The sequence below is a fragment of the Camarhynchus parvulus genome, chromosome 1 (genome assembly GCF_901933205.1).
Source record: "Camarhynchus parvulus chromosome 1, STF_HiC, whole genome shotgun sequence".
In the NCBI taxonomy this organism is placed as follows: Eukaryota; Metazoa; Chordata; class Aves; order Passeriformes; family Thraupidae; genus Camarhynchus; species Camarhynchus parvulus.
In genome coordinates this window covers 111,511,521-111,524,445 of record NC_044571.1, presented here as the reverse complement: position 1 = coordinate 111,524,445, position 12,925 = coordinate 111,511,521, and the positions used below count along the sequence as shown (strand labels likewise).

Genomic DNA, 12,925 nt, shown 5'->3' with positions numbered 1-12,925 from the left:
TTTGAGAGTAAATTTTCCTCAATGTATTTTTATTAGTGGGGAAAAAATCTCAACTGTTGAAGGCTATTTATTTTTCTCATTGTCTATAAAGATCAGGATGCTTTCTATCTCTTAAAAGAACAAATTTGAAGTACCTGCAAGGTGAGGAAAACAAACTTGCCATTGCCTAACTTTTTGGATGGATGCTTACTTGATGCACTTGCAGAAATACCCAGATTATTCTGATTATCAGTTTAGTTTTATTGCCAGGTGGGAGAATCTTGACCCTGTGCTTTTCAGTGAGATGTGCTGAGTTGTCATTTCAGATCCATCTTTGATGCTGGCACTCACTGAATACTAATGTGGGGAAGTTGAAATGATGTCTGCAGACCTCTCTACAAATGCTGAAAGCTGAAACAGTGGATCAAATGCTAAGGCATCTTCATTTCTCACCACTGCAGTAGATATGTCACAAATATTTGTTTTAGAAGAGGTGGATGAGATAATCATTGTTTCCAGGAATAAAGCCATACATGTAGATAATGAGAAGAATATGCAGTTTATTATAGTGAAAGCATAAAATGTGATAAGCTTCTGGTGACAGCAAAGCAGAAAGGGGCCATGTCCACATTGCTTAAAATCAAAAAGTAACAATTATATGAAAAATGTATAAAAAGCTAATTATCTTTAGGCATCATCCATTCTCCTGGTTTTTGCCTGTATCAATATATTGACAGGTGTTGGGAGGTGTGACAGAAACTCTGACTGCTGGAGCTGCCTTGACACAGAATTCAGTATTTTAGCTACAAATTCTGGTTTCCCTTTGCCCCTTGCCTGACGTGACTTTTGTCAGGTGGCTTTAAAATACTGGTGTAAAACAGCTTTGCTGGTATAGCCTCACCTCTACTGGTCTGTCTTTGATTTGAACACAAAATTGTAACGTGCCTCTATGGTGGAGTCATTTGGAATGCATTATGAGTATCCCACAGGTGCGATTTGCTGTTGAAACACCAAATTTTTCTATTGCTCCTAGAAGTGCTGGAATTCTCCATTTGCAGACTATGCAGAAAACCTTTTTCTGGTTAAAGCTGTGTATTGTATGACTTGGTTAAAAAGCAAGAGCTTTTAACTGCTTTTCATGAGATCTGTTCCCATGAAACCACTGTTAACTCTGCAGAGCTTTGGTTGTTCTTTCTTTAAACAGTCAACTTCTTGTGTCAGCCAGAGAACAAGTCATTTGATTAATGATCATTTCTATTTCTTTGAAAGGATCCTTTCCGACCATTGGGGTGAAGTCTCTTTCGAGATTCCTGAGGGCGGGATTTTTAAATAGCATCCTGGCCTCACATCCCGTGGCAGGGGGTGGATCTTTACCCCCCAGCATTTCCTCTGGTAGGTATTCCAGCCTGTTCCCACACATCAATTTTTTTTTTCCTTCACTCTCTGCCCCATCTCTCCACACATCTCAGGGAAATCAGATTTGGCATTTGTCAGACAGGGAGATCAGATGTCCTTTCCAATAAAAAGCTAAACCAAAATGAAGTGGAAAAGACAATAAATTCTTGGGAACAAGCCATTTTCCTGAATTAATGTATAGGAGAAATTGTGAGAGAAACTGTTCTGCAGTTAAGTGGCCAACCTAAATATTGGAAGAGGAGGCCTGGTATCCTCTAATCATCCATTTTATGAAGCATGTCCACATGCACCAAAGAAGGAGAACTTTAAACATACCACTGTAAAATCTTGGAATTTGTGTGACTCTGTGACTCTTCCCTAAAAATTTAAATTCCATCGCTAAAACATGGAAGCAAAACAAATTTGGAAAGAGAAAACTTAATTTTTTATTAATTTGGTGTTTGAAACCCTTGTATGCTTTGGTAGGTGCAAGTTGTATCTCATGAAAACCACCTTTTTTTTAACTGTTTTTAAAATAACTTCTACCATGATTGGAACTCCTGCAATTCTCTTTAAATGAGTGAGGACAGGTTAGAGGGCTCCTTTCTAAGACAGGGTGCTTGTGTTATCCATCTCTTCTGGAGCCATAAAACACCATCTTCCATCAAAAGGAATAAATGAAGAGTAAATACATATAACTATAGTTAAAACTGAATCATAGTTCTTTTCCAAACTATGTATTTTTGTTTAAAAATGGACCTGTGCCTGGGCTAATGTCAGGCTGGTCTCTTTTCTGGACATCCTGTATCTGTAGTGTTACTTAAAAGTTTTTCTTGAAAGGAAAAAAATCTCTTCTGTTAAAAAAGGGAGAAAATTGGAAAATTACATAATGTTACTGACTTGCTATACAAAAGAAACTATTGTAATTCTCTGTGCCCCGTTTTATCTGCTGCAGTAATTCTAATTACAAGATGATTCTTGCTTTTCTTTTTATTTCAAGTGCTATTATTTCTTTCTTTGCTTTCTTTGAATAGAAGCATCTCAGCAGCTTTGATGTCTTTTTTTATGACTGTTTTGGTTTCTTTTGTCGACAGTTTGTGAAATACTTTCCATATTTTTTTCTCCATGGGATATCTCGGAGTGTTTAACAGCCCTTAGGAATTGTGGCAATCAGCATCACAAGGAGGTGATACCTATAAGTAAACAACTATTGAGCAGGAAATACTGCAGGCCCCATAAAATTCTCTGTTTTGAACACAGTGTTATGTAGAGCATCCCACTGATTCTGTTAAATTGCAAATGGCCCCAAATTCATGAACTGGCTTCTCAACTCCCTTCCTACCTACAAGTTAATTTTACAAGATCCTCAGGACTGCTGTTTTTTGGAGTACTTGTAAAGCTTTTGGTCTTACGGACTTAAAACTCTTAAATGTAGTTTGTTTAATGAAACTCATTCATAATTCCTTGCTATTAAATATCTTTTACTAAGAATTCTCATTCAATCTGATGAAACATTGAAAATGGGAAAAGATGGAACTGCAACTGCATGATGTGTAAGAGATATCCTCACAAATTAATGGAGATAAATGTTGTTTGATCATGTCAAAAGCAACCAAAAGAAAAAAGTGAGCAAAGCAGCAACCCCAGAGAAAGGGAAGAGTTTCAGGTAGTTGAGAGGCAATGAAGAACTGTGATAAATCCAATGGATGAGATGTGTTCCTTTGAGAAAGATTGCATGTGGAGGGTCAGGGGGCATGAAACTCTGCAGTGCAGGTCAAAAATTGCTGCTAAAAGTTGCATCTCAACAATCTTACCTGTAGTGCTGCTATTTAACTCTTTCTTATTACTTTATCATATTTACATTTATATTAATCATAGTACAAATTTTGAATTGCCTCTTTTTTCATCAGAGATGACCAGAGGATGCCCTTTCCATTTCTAAATTGCTAAAAACAGCTTTGCTTTACATGTGAGAAAAAAAAAATCCCAAACATTTTTGAGAAAAAAAAAAAAAACCAAACTAAAAGAAACTATGAAAACAAATCTTGACAAGGTAGTGCTGATCTGGGATGTAAGAGACTCAGAACTGACTCTCTTGCTGTGCATGATTCAGTGGAGATGTTTGGGCTTGTGGTGGACAGTAATTCTCATGAGCCTAACAGAGGTACTTAACATTTAATAACTGCAGAATTATAACCTAATTGCTTCACATATTGGTTGTGGGTAGGATTTCAGTTAATTTAACTATATGGGAGACTTAAAATGCCAGCATTCTTCTGCTATTAGGGTCATTGGGAACAAAGATAATGAGATGCTTTTTATTTACCAAAACCTTTAACTCAAGCTAAGTGGCAGATTCCCTTCCAAATACTCAGAAAATTTATTTCTAACTAAAGACAAAATGCTTTTAGATCTTTTTTCTACAAAATTCACCACAGATGTTTTAATGAAACACAGAACTAAACTAGAAAGGCTGCTATAAATAAGTGTCTGGAAAGCAGCTTGGCAGGGCCATGCAGCTGTTGGTTTCCTTTTTTCCCTTTCTACTTTAATCTCAGTAGTTGAGAGGAGTGTATTTCTTTTACCATTGCATTGACAGCTGATGTTGAGTTTTGTGTAATTCAGCTTTTACACTGTGCAGAGATTCTCTTATGTAAAAGGTATCCTCATTTAGCCAATTTAAAGATTAATTTATGCTGCTGGGACGGGACATTATGTCTTTCTGCATAAATAGATTGTCTCAAATGTAGGTGTTTTTTAAGCCTAGACATAACTTCTAATGCAAGAGTGCTTATCTTTGATAGTTACATCAAAAGTCTGTCACTGCTTTCACCAGAAGCAAAACTTAAAGCAGGCCTGAAAAACTTGTCTTAGATTCTTGCAAAAACAAGTCCATTTGCAGACAACAGCTCCCTTTTTATTTAGCTATCATTTATGTCACAAATTACTTCATTCCTTGTTACTCCACCTGTTAGCAGTACAAATTGACATGACTTAGCTGGTGTAGGTCTGCAGTGACAGATGGATTCACATGAGCAATAAGTACTTCTTCTCAAGTGATAGCCTTGCATATATTAAATAGAATTCTTAAAGCACTTAGCACTTACACTCCTCATCACACTGGCGCTGGCACAAGCTGGGGAAGCTTCCTTCATGACACACACACACATACCCCTTGTGAAAACCCAAATTATAAACTGCTAGAGCTGCATCTCTCTCTTCACATTCTCTCCCAAGCTACACACCCTGTTCTTTGCTCCACTTTGGGGAAGCTCTCAGCTCGCTCCTCTTGCAGCTCCTGATTGAAGTGCTGTGTGAAGGGTTTGTTGTGTAAATGCCCACAGAAGTTACAGGCAGGAAGCTTCACGGTGCTCTGCTGTCTTTGAAGAGCCAGAGATTGCTCAGCTTGCTGAGCTGGAAGGGAAAAAGGGAAAACAAATGCCTCTCCTACTGTTCCCTTCAAGCTAAAGTCCTTCATGGAGTTTGTCTGTCAACAAGAGCTAGAGATGGGTGCCAGGCTATGAGTGACCATGGAAAGGTTCTGTTAGCCAGATCTCTCCTTCAGACTGTTCAGCATTCAAACTGTATTAGCAAGAGAGAAACATCAAAATTATTCTTGCCGTAAGCTTCTCTCTGTGAGTATCATCTCCCCATCATGCTGTGGTCAGCAGCTGGATCATTGCCCCGTGCCCCTCTCTGGAGCTTCTGTGGAAGTATCCTGATGTGGCTTATTTAATGAAGTGTGACCATCAGTTATTTCCTGCCACTTAATTTGTGAGCGTTAACTATCCAGCTCCTTGACATTGTAGGAAAAATAGAAGCAAAGAAATTTGGCTTGATGAAACAACCCACCTTTGTGAACCTCAAAAAATATATTGCATGCAAGTAGTTGAGAATGCACTTACTTTCCAGAAACTGAAAGTGATATAGGGTGGTTTGCTCACTGCTGTCCTGGACTCCTCTTCAACAAAAAGCACATTCTAGAGAGGATATCCCCTCTTCAGTGTTTTACTGCGTAGTTATTTATGACTCTTTGTTTAACACACATTACAATGTTCACATTTATTCCACAGAGCTCCTCAAAATATTCATGCATAATTGTAGAGTACTAAACTAGATGATTAGCAGTTTTCTTTTGCCCAAAATTAATATTTTATTACAGTTTCCAAGTGCACCTGAGTGAGCCCATTATTCTTGATATTGTATAAACTGACATTTGAAAGCAAATTGTATTGACAGACCCTTATTGAACAAAATTACTCAACAAGATCCATCAAGGAGCAATTGTACATACTGAATTCAACTATGATTATAGTACTCCAATAATGAGAAAAGTAACTTTTTCCCCCCCAGTTAATGCATTTTTCTTTATTCTGAATTCCAGCACCTAGAGTTCTATATTTGTTGTTAAATGAAAACTAATCCCTTCCCAGTGAGTAACAAATTGATTCTTCTATTGCATATGCATTTCCTGGGATACCTGAGCCAAGTGGCTCTTCCAGTTTATTCTTCCCAGCCTCAGTGCTGTTCCACTGGAATGTTTGCCTTATAAACCCCATAACTAATACATAATGGCATGTATTTTCTGAAAACAGAAGTTCAAATGTAGATGGACTTTCCCATTAGGCAGGCAGGGAGTACTTCAGGACCAAAATAAGGATGAGCAGCAAGTAGCATTAATACTGAAAGAAACATATTTTGTGCTGGACAATTAGGGTTAAGATTGAACTGTAAAACTGAGATTAAGCTCTGAGTGTAGGACATGATAAAAGGAGGTTTTCATTCTTCACCCTTGCTATTTATTTCATGCTCAGGCGGTCATAGTAAACAATTCCAAACATTTAAATCCTAGAAGTTCAGAAAAATGTATTTGCATATGTGTTCATTTTTACATAATATACACTACTATTGCATATTTTTAAAATCTGACTCCAGAAAATGTGGAAATTTATTGTTGCAAGCATGTTGAAGCAAGCTGCTGTTCGTTACTGACAGAAGCAGAAAGATACGAAGAGAGCAGGAGGAGCTTGACAGATACACACAGAAGTGTATTTGTAAATGGGATGCAGATAGATTTTCTTTGTTTCAAGAGTAAGGGAAAACTGAAGTCCCTTTTTTGCCAGTGGTAGAACACTGGATGTAAAAGCATAATCAGAACTGGTTCATTTTTGTGAGATGGGAGGCAGGAGAAACAGCTAACTTGAATAATGTTTAAATAGTTTTGGTCTGTTTTAGATAGGAAGCCAGTGTGCCTTTACCAAATTCTACTTGCTGAAATAGCATTCCCGGCCCAAATACTGAGTATGGGAAATGATCTGCCTAAATCTGAATTTTACACAGTGGTATTGTGGCTTGTGCAGCTGGTGAAGACTAGACAATCCTGTACAGACTCACGTCACCTGTCTGTGACACACAGTTAGAATCAGAGTTGGAAGGAGAAGCTTGACAGTGTGTTCTGAAGGTAAAAACCCTCAAAGAGAAATTATGAAAAACCCCAGGAGATCACCAAAATATCAATGTTAGGTCCAAGGCATCGTGTATCTGTTAGAGCTCTGACTTGTGATGTTTTGTTTTTTTAATTTTGGATTTAGCAGCCCACATGCTACAACCCAAAAGGTTCCTTTGGGTTCCAGAACCTTCAGAAGTGTTGATGTGTGACCTCCACTACTTCTGCACATGAGAAATGATGCCTTGTTCATAAAGGAAGAGTTGTGGATCATGAGTTTTTTATAGCTCAGTGGTATCTCAGATGTTTAATCTTTATGTAGACTAAATGGAAATGGGGCAAAATGGCTCAAATGGTAAATAGGAAAATAAACAAAGGATATTCTAAAGTCATGTCAGAATCTTATCAAATCTCAATTAGACGTAATATCAAATAAACAACAAATGGCATTTTAGAATAGGATTGAAATAATACCTTAACCATGTCATTATTCTAATGAAAGCACAAAACCCTGTTTCATTGTAACCTTGTGTATGCTTTTTTTTTAAATTTTGCTCCTTTTCAAATTTACATTGTAGCTTACAGCTTCTAAATATAATGCCCCTATGATAATAGGTGAATTCACAACAGAGGTTAAGTAGGATTTGCTTCTTGTGTTCCCTAAAAACTTGTTATGAATCGTGGCAGACTGAATAGATGCCCAGATTTGTGCACAGATTTGACATTGTTTAAATCCCTTGATGTGCTCTGGGGTCAGCAGAGCAAGTGATCATTGATGCAGTCGGACTCTGTGGTCTAATTCTGAACCAAAGAACATCCCTTGCTCCTTCCACAGGAGGATGTGGGTTGGTATGAACCCTGAGGAGCTTCAGGGTGAGATGTCATTAGATTAAGTGAAATATGTTGAATTTCAGTTATAAAATAACCGAGGTGAATTGTTTTGGTTAATCCAACTGGGCAAAAGTCTCTCTTAAACTGAATCTGAACAGAATGCCTTATCTGTTACTATTTTTTCTCTTATTCTTTGATTCAGTGCTAAAGCAAAAGTGCCATTTTTTGTATTCCTATAATACAATTTTAGCCATTATTTCTTTCTCACCCACCCAACCCCCAAGCAGTGACAAAAAAACCTCTATTTCTTCTGGTTTTACCCTCTCCTGCATTCCACTTGCTTCTCTCATGGGAAGATAAGGATCAGAAAAGAAGTAATGGAAACAACATAGCTGCTTTCTCTTTACAGATCCACTTTCCTTTCCTCAAAATCTTCTAGAATATCTTCTGTAGGCACACTGGGAGGATTGATGTGGATTAGGGCTTGCAGGAGGAGCAGGACTCCTCAAATTTCTGTTGTCCAAAGCACGTTCTCCCTTTGTGGGCTAACAATGCAAAACCAAAAATGCAAAGTGGCAGAATTATTTTTATTTACTTTTTTTCATAATCTTTTGCTGTCTTTCTTTTTTCCTCTACCTGTTTTGTATAATGGAAAAATATTTTTTTAAATCACTGAAATTAATTTTTTCTGGTGCATACAAATGCACTTTTAGTGGTGACAGGAGAGAAGCAGCTGCAGTGCCATGGCCAGTGGCTCTCTGATTTGAAGGGTGTGCAATGAATGGAGCAGCTGTGAGCTCCAGGAGTGCCTCCCAAGCATTCTCCTGGATTTCCCTGGCAGCGTGGAAGGCACAGCCCCCACCAAGGGTGTGCCCCTGTGTTTGGGGCTGGCTTATCTCTGCTTTAGCAGGAGATAAATCCCTGGCAACCAACAGCAAAACGTGGCTTTGGAATGAAGAGATGCCTGATAGGGAGGTGATTTCCTGAGCCACGTGGATTCTGATCCACAGAAGTGGTGGAGCAATTTTTTTCTGATATGAACCAGGGAACAGGTGCCAACCTGTGCTGTTTTAAGTGAAAGAATGAGGATCATGTGTTTATGTTAACAAATCTACCCCCATAATTGGCATTAGAGATTTCATTGTGAGTCTGTAGAAAAAGAACATGTGCTAACTATTCTTTTTGGAGGATTAATCTTACATAAAACATTCATTAAAGGAGGCTTTGCTGTATTATTTAAAATGACAACAGGAGACAACAAGCTGAATATTTTGTCATTGATATGACACTTCAGATTCTCTTCCTTATTCATCACTCTGGCACTCAGTTAAATTGCATGCTATCAAAATCTTGTGTTGTGGGGAAAAAAAACCTTAAAAATATATACAATGTGAATTTCAGATTTAATCAGTATTTTACATTATTTGGAAATGTATGGGGTTTTTTCCTTTTTTTTTTTGTTTGTTTTTTGCATTCCTGCTTATTAAAAAATGACAAGCAGATTGATCAGTGGAAGATACGAGATTGCAGCATATTCTGGGGTGCCATGACATCAATACAGGTTGTTTGTCATTTTCTCTGTTTCTCTGGTTTTGTTTGAGTGGCACTGCAGTACAGCTGAGTGGGAGAACTGCAGTGAAGAACTTTCTTCAGGAAAGTTGTCCAAAGAAATCAGCCTTCTGTCACAGGGTGGGAATTGCCTCAAAACAGTGAACAACCCCTGCCCCTTCTATAGATTCATCTCAGTTGGGATAAACTGAATTGCTGTCCTTTTCCTGCATCATTCCAAGCCCCAGTGCTGCTCTTGTGTGTTCAGTGTGGCTTTCTGAGATGCTGGAACTCTGAAATGATCTCCCAGAGCCATAGTTACTCCACGTGAAAGGAGGGAAATCTGCTTCAGAGAATATCCCACAAGTGTGTGGGACAGGAATATTTATGCTTTCCCAAAAAATCTGAGAACAGAGAATGTGGGGATGGTATCAGTGTGTGTGTCATGTATAAATGCAGTTATTATTTCATGTTGTTATCTTAAATATGTAGTAAAATGATGCATTTGCTATATTGTGCTGCAAATTATAAATGTGATATATGTAGTGTGTAAAATCTGTATTTAGGGTTCAAACCTATTGCCTCAGGACACTCTATAATTCCTCTGCTTTAAAAGTTCTGTTTTCTCCCAGTACTCCCCACTCCAGCAGTGCATGTAAAACTGCTGCAAGTCTGATTTGTTTGACTGATTTGATCATTGAACCAGCTTCAGACATTTTTATTTCATCCTCCCCCAGTTCAAACTAGAAGCTGTGTGCTCTCCTCCAGCAACACCTACAGTTTTTAGCTCCTTGGTTCCAAGCCTTCAGCTGACACCTTTTTCAGTGTCCTTTTTCCATTCCTTCTCTTGTGTGGCTCTTGGCTGCAAAATTAACTCAATTCTTCAGATCCTTCTCCTGTATCTGTGTGGAAACACCTCCCTGAACTGGGCAATTCTTTGGGCTGGAGATGGGTGTGTTCCTATCCCAGAATGTTCAGACATTTATGGAGGTCGTTGTCACTCCCAGGAGTGCCTTGGCTGCCATCTGTATCCTGCTGCTCTTCTTCTTTAAACCTGTTCATTCTCCATCTTTTGTGCTCTAAGCAATCCTGGGAAAATAATTCAATGCCTTCCAGCATTGCAGTAGCCTACACCTTGATAAAATAATCAAAGATTGCTTCTCTGTCTCAGAGACTTCTTTGCCCCACTCTGATTTATTCATTCCTTTTCTTGTTTTGAGGATGAAGAATTCTTAGTGCCATGAGAACAATGTAATTTTTCATAATCTAAGTAATAGGCTTTTTTAAAAATTTATTTAGATGCAAACACTACACTAGTTTACAAATCTCCCAGTACTATTTTTTAAAGTCAGTTTTGTAGTCCTCTTTAAAACTAAAGCAGTATTTTGTGTTTGTAAAGGCGTCAAACACATGCAAGTTTTTCTGGTTTCAAATTGCACTACTCTGTAGAGGATAACATACTGGCAATAGAGCCAGTGTTGTCACTTTGATGGTAAAAGTCTGCACTGGATTCTACTGTGTACCAGAGTTTTTTACTTTTTAAGCCTTCAAGCCACCCTAACAACAGCTGAGACATTTTCAATCCACAGGTGCTCCAAAGACAAATACTGTGCTGACTAAAAATGTCACTGTCACAGTCTGGCTTGGAATACATAAATAGCTCCAGGGATGCATTAGACTTGCAGCCAAAATCAGGTGGCTTTTATCAAGTGCTGTCACACTAAAGACCAGATTATTTGAGAATTTAGGTTTGGGTTCCAGATTAAAGATTTTTGCTTGAGATAATCAAGTGATGGGGCCAGGTTTATTTTCATGGTGTCTTGACACATTGTAGTGTCTTCACAAAATCCCACCTCAAATTCATTTGTAATTTAGGTAGCATGATACAGACTAAGTCAGTAGGAATCTATCAGCCTAAGTGACTGAATTTATTCATGATTTGCTGATTTCCTGATATTCAGCAACCCGTTAGAAGGAAAATGCTGCATTTTCTGGTGTATTTAGTGCCATTCCTGTGCTGTCACTTGGAAGAGCTGGTTTTGTGTTAAGGCATGTCATTTAAAGTCATTCAAGTTGAGTGATTTAAAACCTCATTGTCTAGTGGAAAAAATACCAAAATATCTTCTTTAAATCCACAGATTAATGCATATAAATATTTCATAGTTACTTTAACCTGTAAGCCTAGGGTCTGAGCAAAAGGAAGTACAGGTGGGGGTTTTTGGAGGGAAGACTATTTTGTGAGAGAATGTAGAAGAATTAATAGTTCTGTTTAGCAAGTATGAAAATAATTTGTGTTGAAGGATGTGAATCTAAGGAGCATAAAAGCTGCAATGAGGGCCTGTGAACCTCTAGAGAAAATGACAGCTTCTGGAAAGTGTAGAGTGCCAAAGGATTCCCCACAGGAAACCATGAGTGCTTTTCTAAAGCTCCACTTGTCCATCCTTTCAAATGCAAATTTTCTGTACAGGTGTTTTAGTTGTTGATTTACCCAGAAATAGAAATTTCTGACCGAATATGCCATCTGAAAGCCAGCTTTACACCCCTACTTATTGAAAAATGCTATTGTCTGCATCAATTCAGAAATTACTACTTGCTCAAGAGGGTTTTGCACAGTGGAAGATTCTCTAGCATCAGGTTGCAGGTTGTTTACTTCTCTAGGTTTTAGGATTTTCCTTTCATGTGGAGGTGTCAGTCCTGTGACAGTAAAGAAATGATAAAGGGAAGGGAATCTGGGGCATTCATGTGCTTGAAACTAAAGAGAGTGGGCTGTAGAACCAGTCATCATTAGCAAACTGAACTAAAGGAAACATGAATTTTTAAAACCTCTGATCTCTAAGAGCTTAAAAGGGATGTATCTTTTAAGTTTATATTGCAAAACCAGGGTATAACCAATGGGTGCAGATGAAAATAACTGATTTGGTGGCAGATGCACATCAGCAGCTGAGGCTAAACATTCAGTGAAAAAGAAAGAAGCTGGTTATTCTTCTCACTTCCAGGGGCTATCCCAAAAAGACTATCAAGGCACCTGGGAACTTTCACCCACATACACACACAAATAATTAGTATTGTGATGACACTATGAAATGTTTTATTCGTGCAAGATGTGAACATGAATACAGAAATAATCACAAATTTTATTAGAGGAAATGAGGGAATATTGATAGGAACTACAAAAAGACCAGACTAAGCTCTGTGAATGGGCATTATCAAGAACCCAAAACTCTGGGTCAGCATGCTGGAGCAAACACAGAAATGGATCATTCACTTTTTTAGATTGAAGGGAAACTGTAACAGCTCAGGAGAAATACCTGGCTGTGGCCTCTTGTACATTGTGGACAGTTTAATAAACACTTCCACTATTAACCAAACTGAACAGAAATGGACAATTGTGGTGGAATAATCAAAATGCCCTTCTATGTTTTATCAGCCCAACACTGTGTTTGATTCTCATCCCTTCATCCAAAAAAATCACAAACATAAATTGAGCAGAAGAGGGAAAAAAAGCGATGAAAGAATCTTGTTTTGGGCTTGAAAAATATTGTCCCAGCTAGTGTGGAACTGAGGAAGTGAAATAGTGGACTCACAGTATCACCACTTGGCATAGCTCTGGTTTCCCACAAACCCCAAAAGAGATGGGCATCCCCAGGAAAAGAAAAGTCTGCCATTTTAAGCCCTTTCGCCTCCTTCCTAATCTTATTAACATTCTTCTTCATTAATTTTTTTGTG

General features: G+C 38.1%; 1 protein-coding gene across 3 annotated transcripts in view; it reads left to right on the top strand.

Moving 5' to 3' along the window:
* EPHA6 (EPH receptor A6) overlaps positions 1-12,925 on the top strand; it is a 362,638-nt gene that overhangs the window by 301,257 nt on the left and 48,456 nt on the right. For 2 of the 3 annotated variants that reach the window (XM_030945801.1, XM_030945809.1), the window contains one exon: positions 1,249-1,371. The exons of the other annotated variant lie outside the window; for it this stretch is intronic. In XM_030945801.1, coding sequence (XP_030801661.1) covers positions 1,249-1,371 — 123 coding nt within the window. The remainder of the gene's footprint in view (positions 1-1,248; positions 1,372-12,925) is intronic. 3 annotated transcript variants of the gene reach the window in all.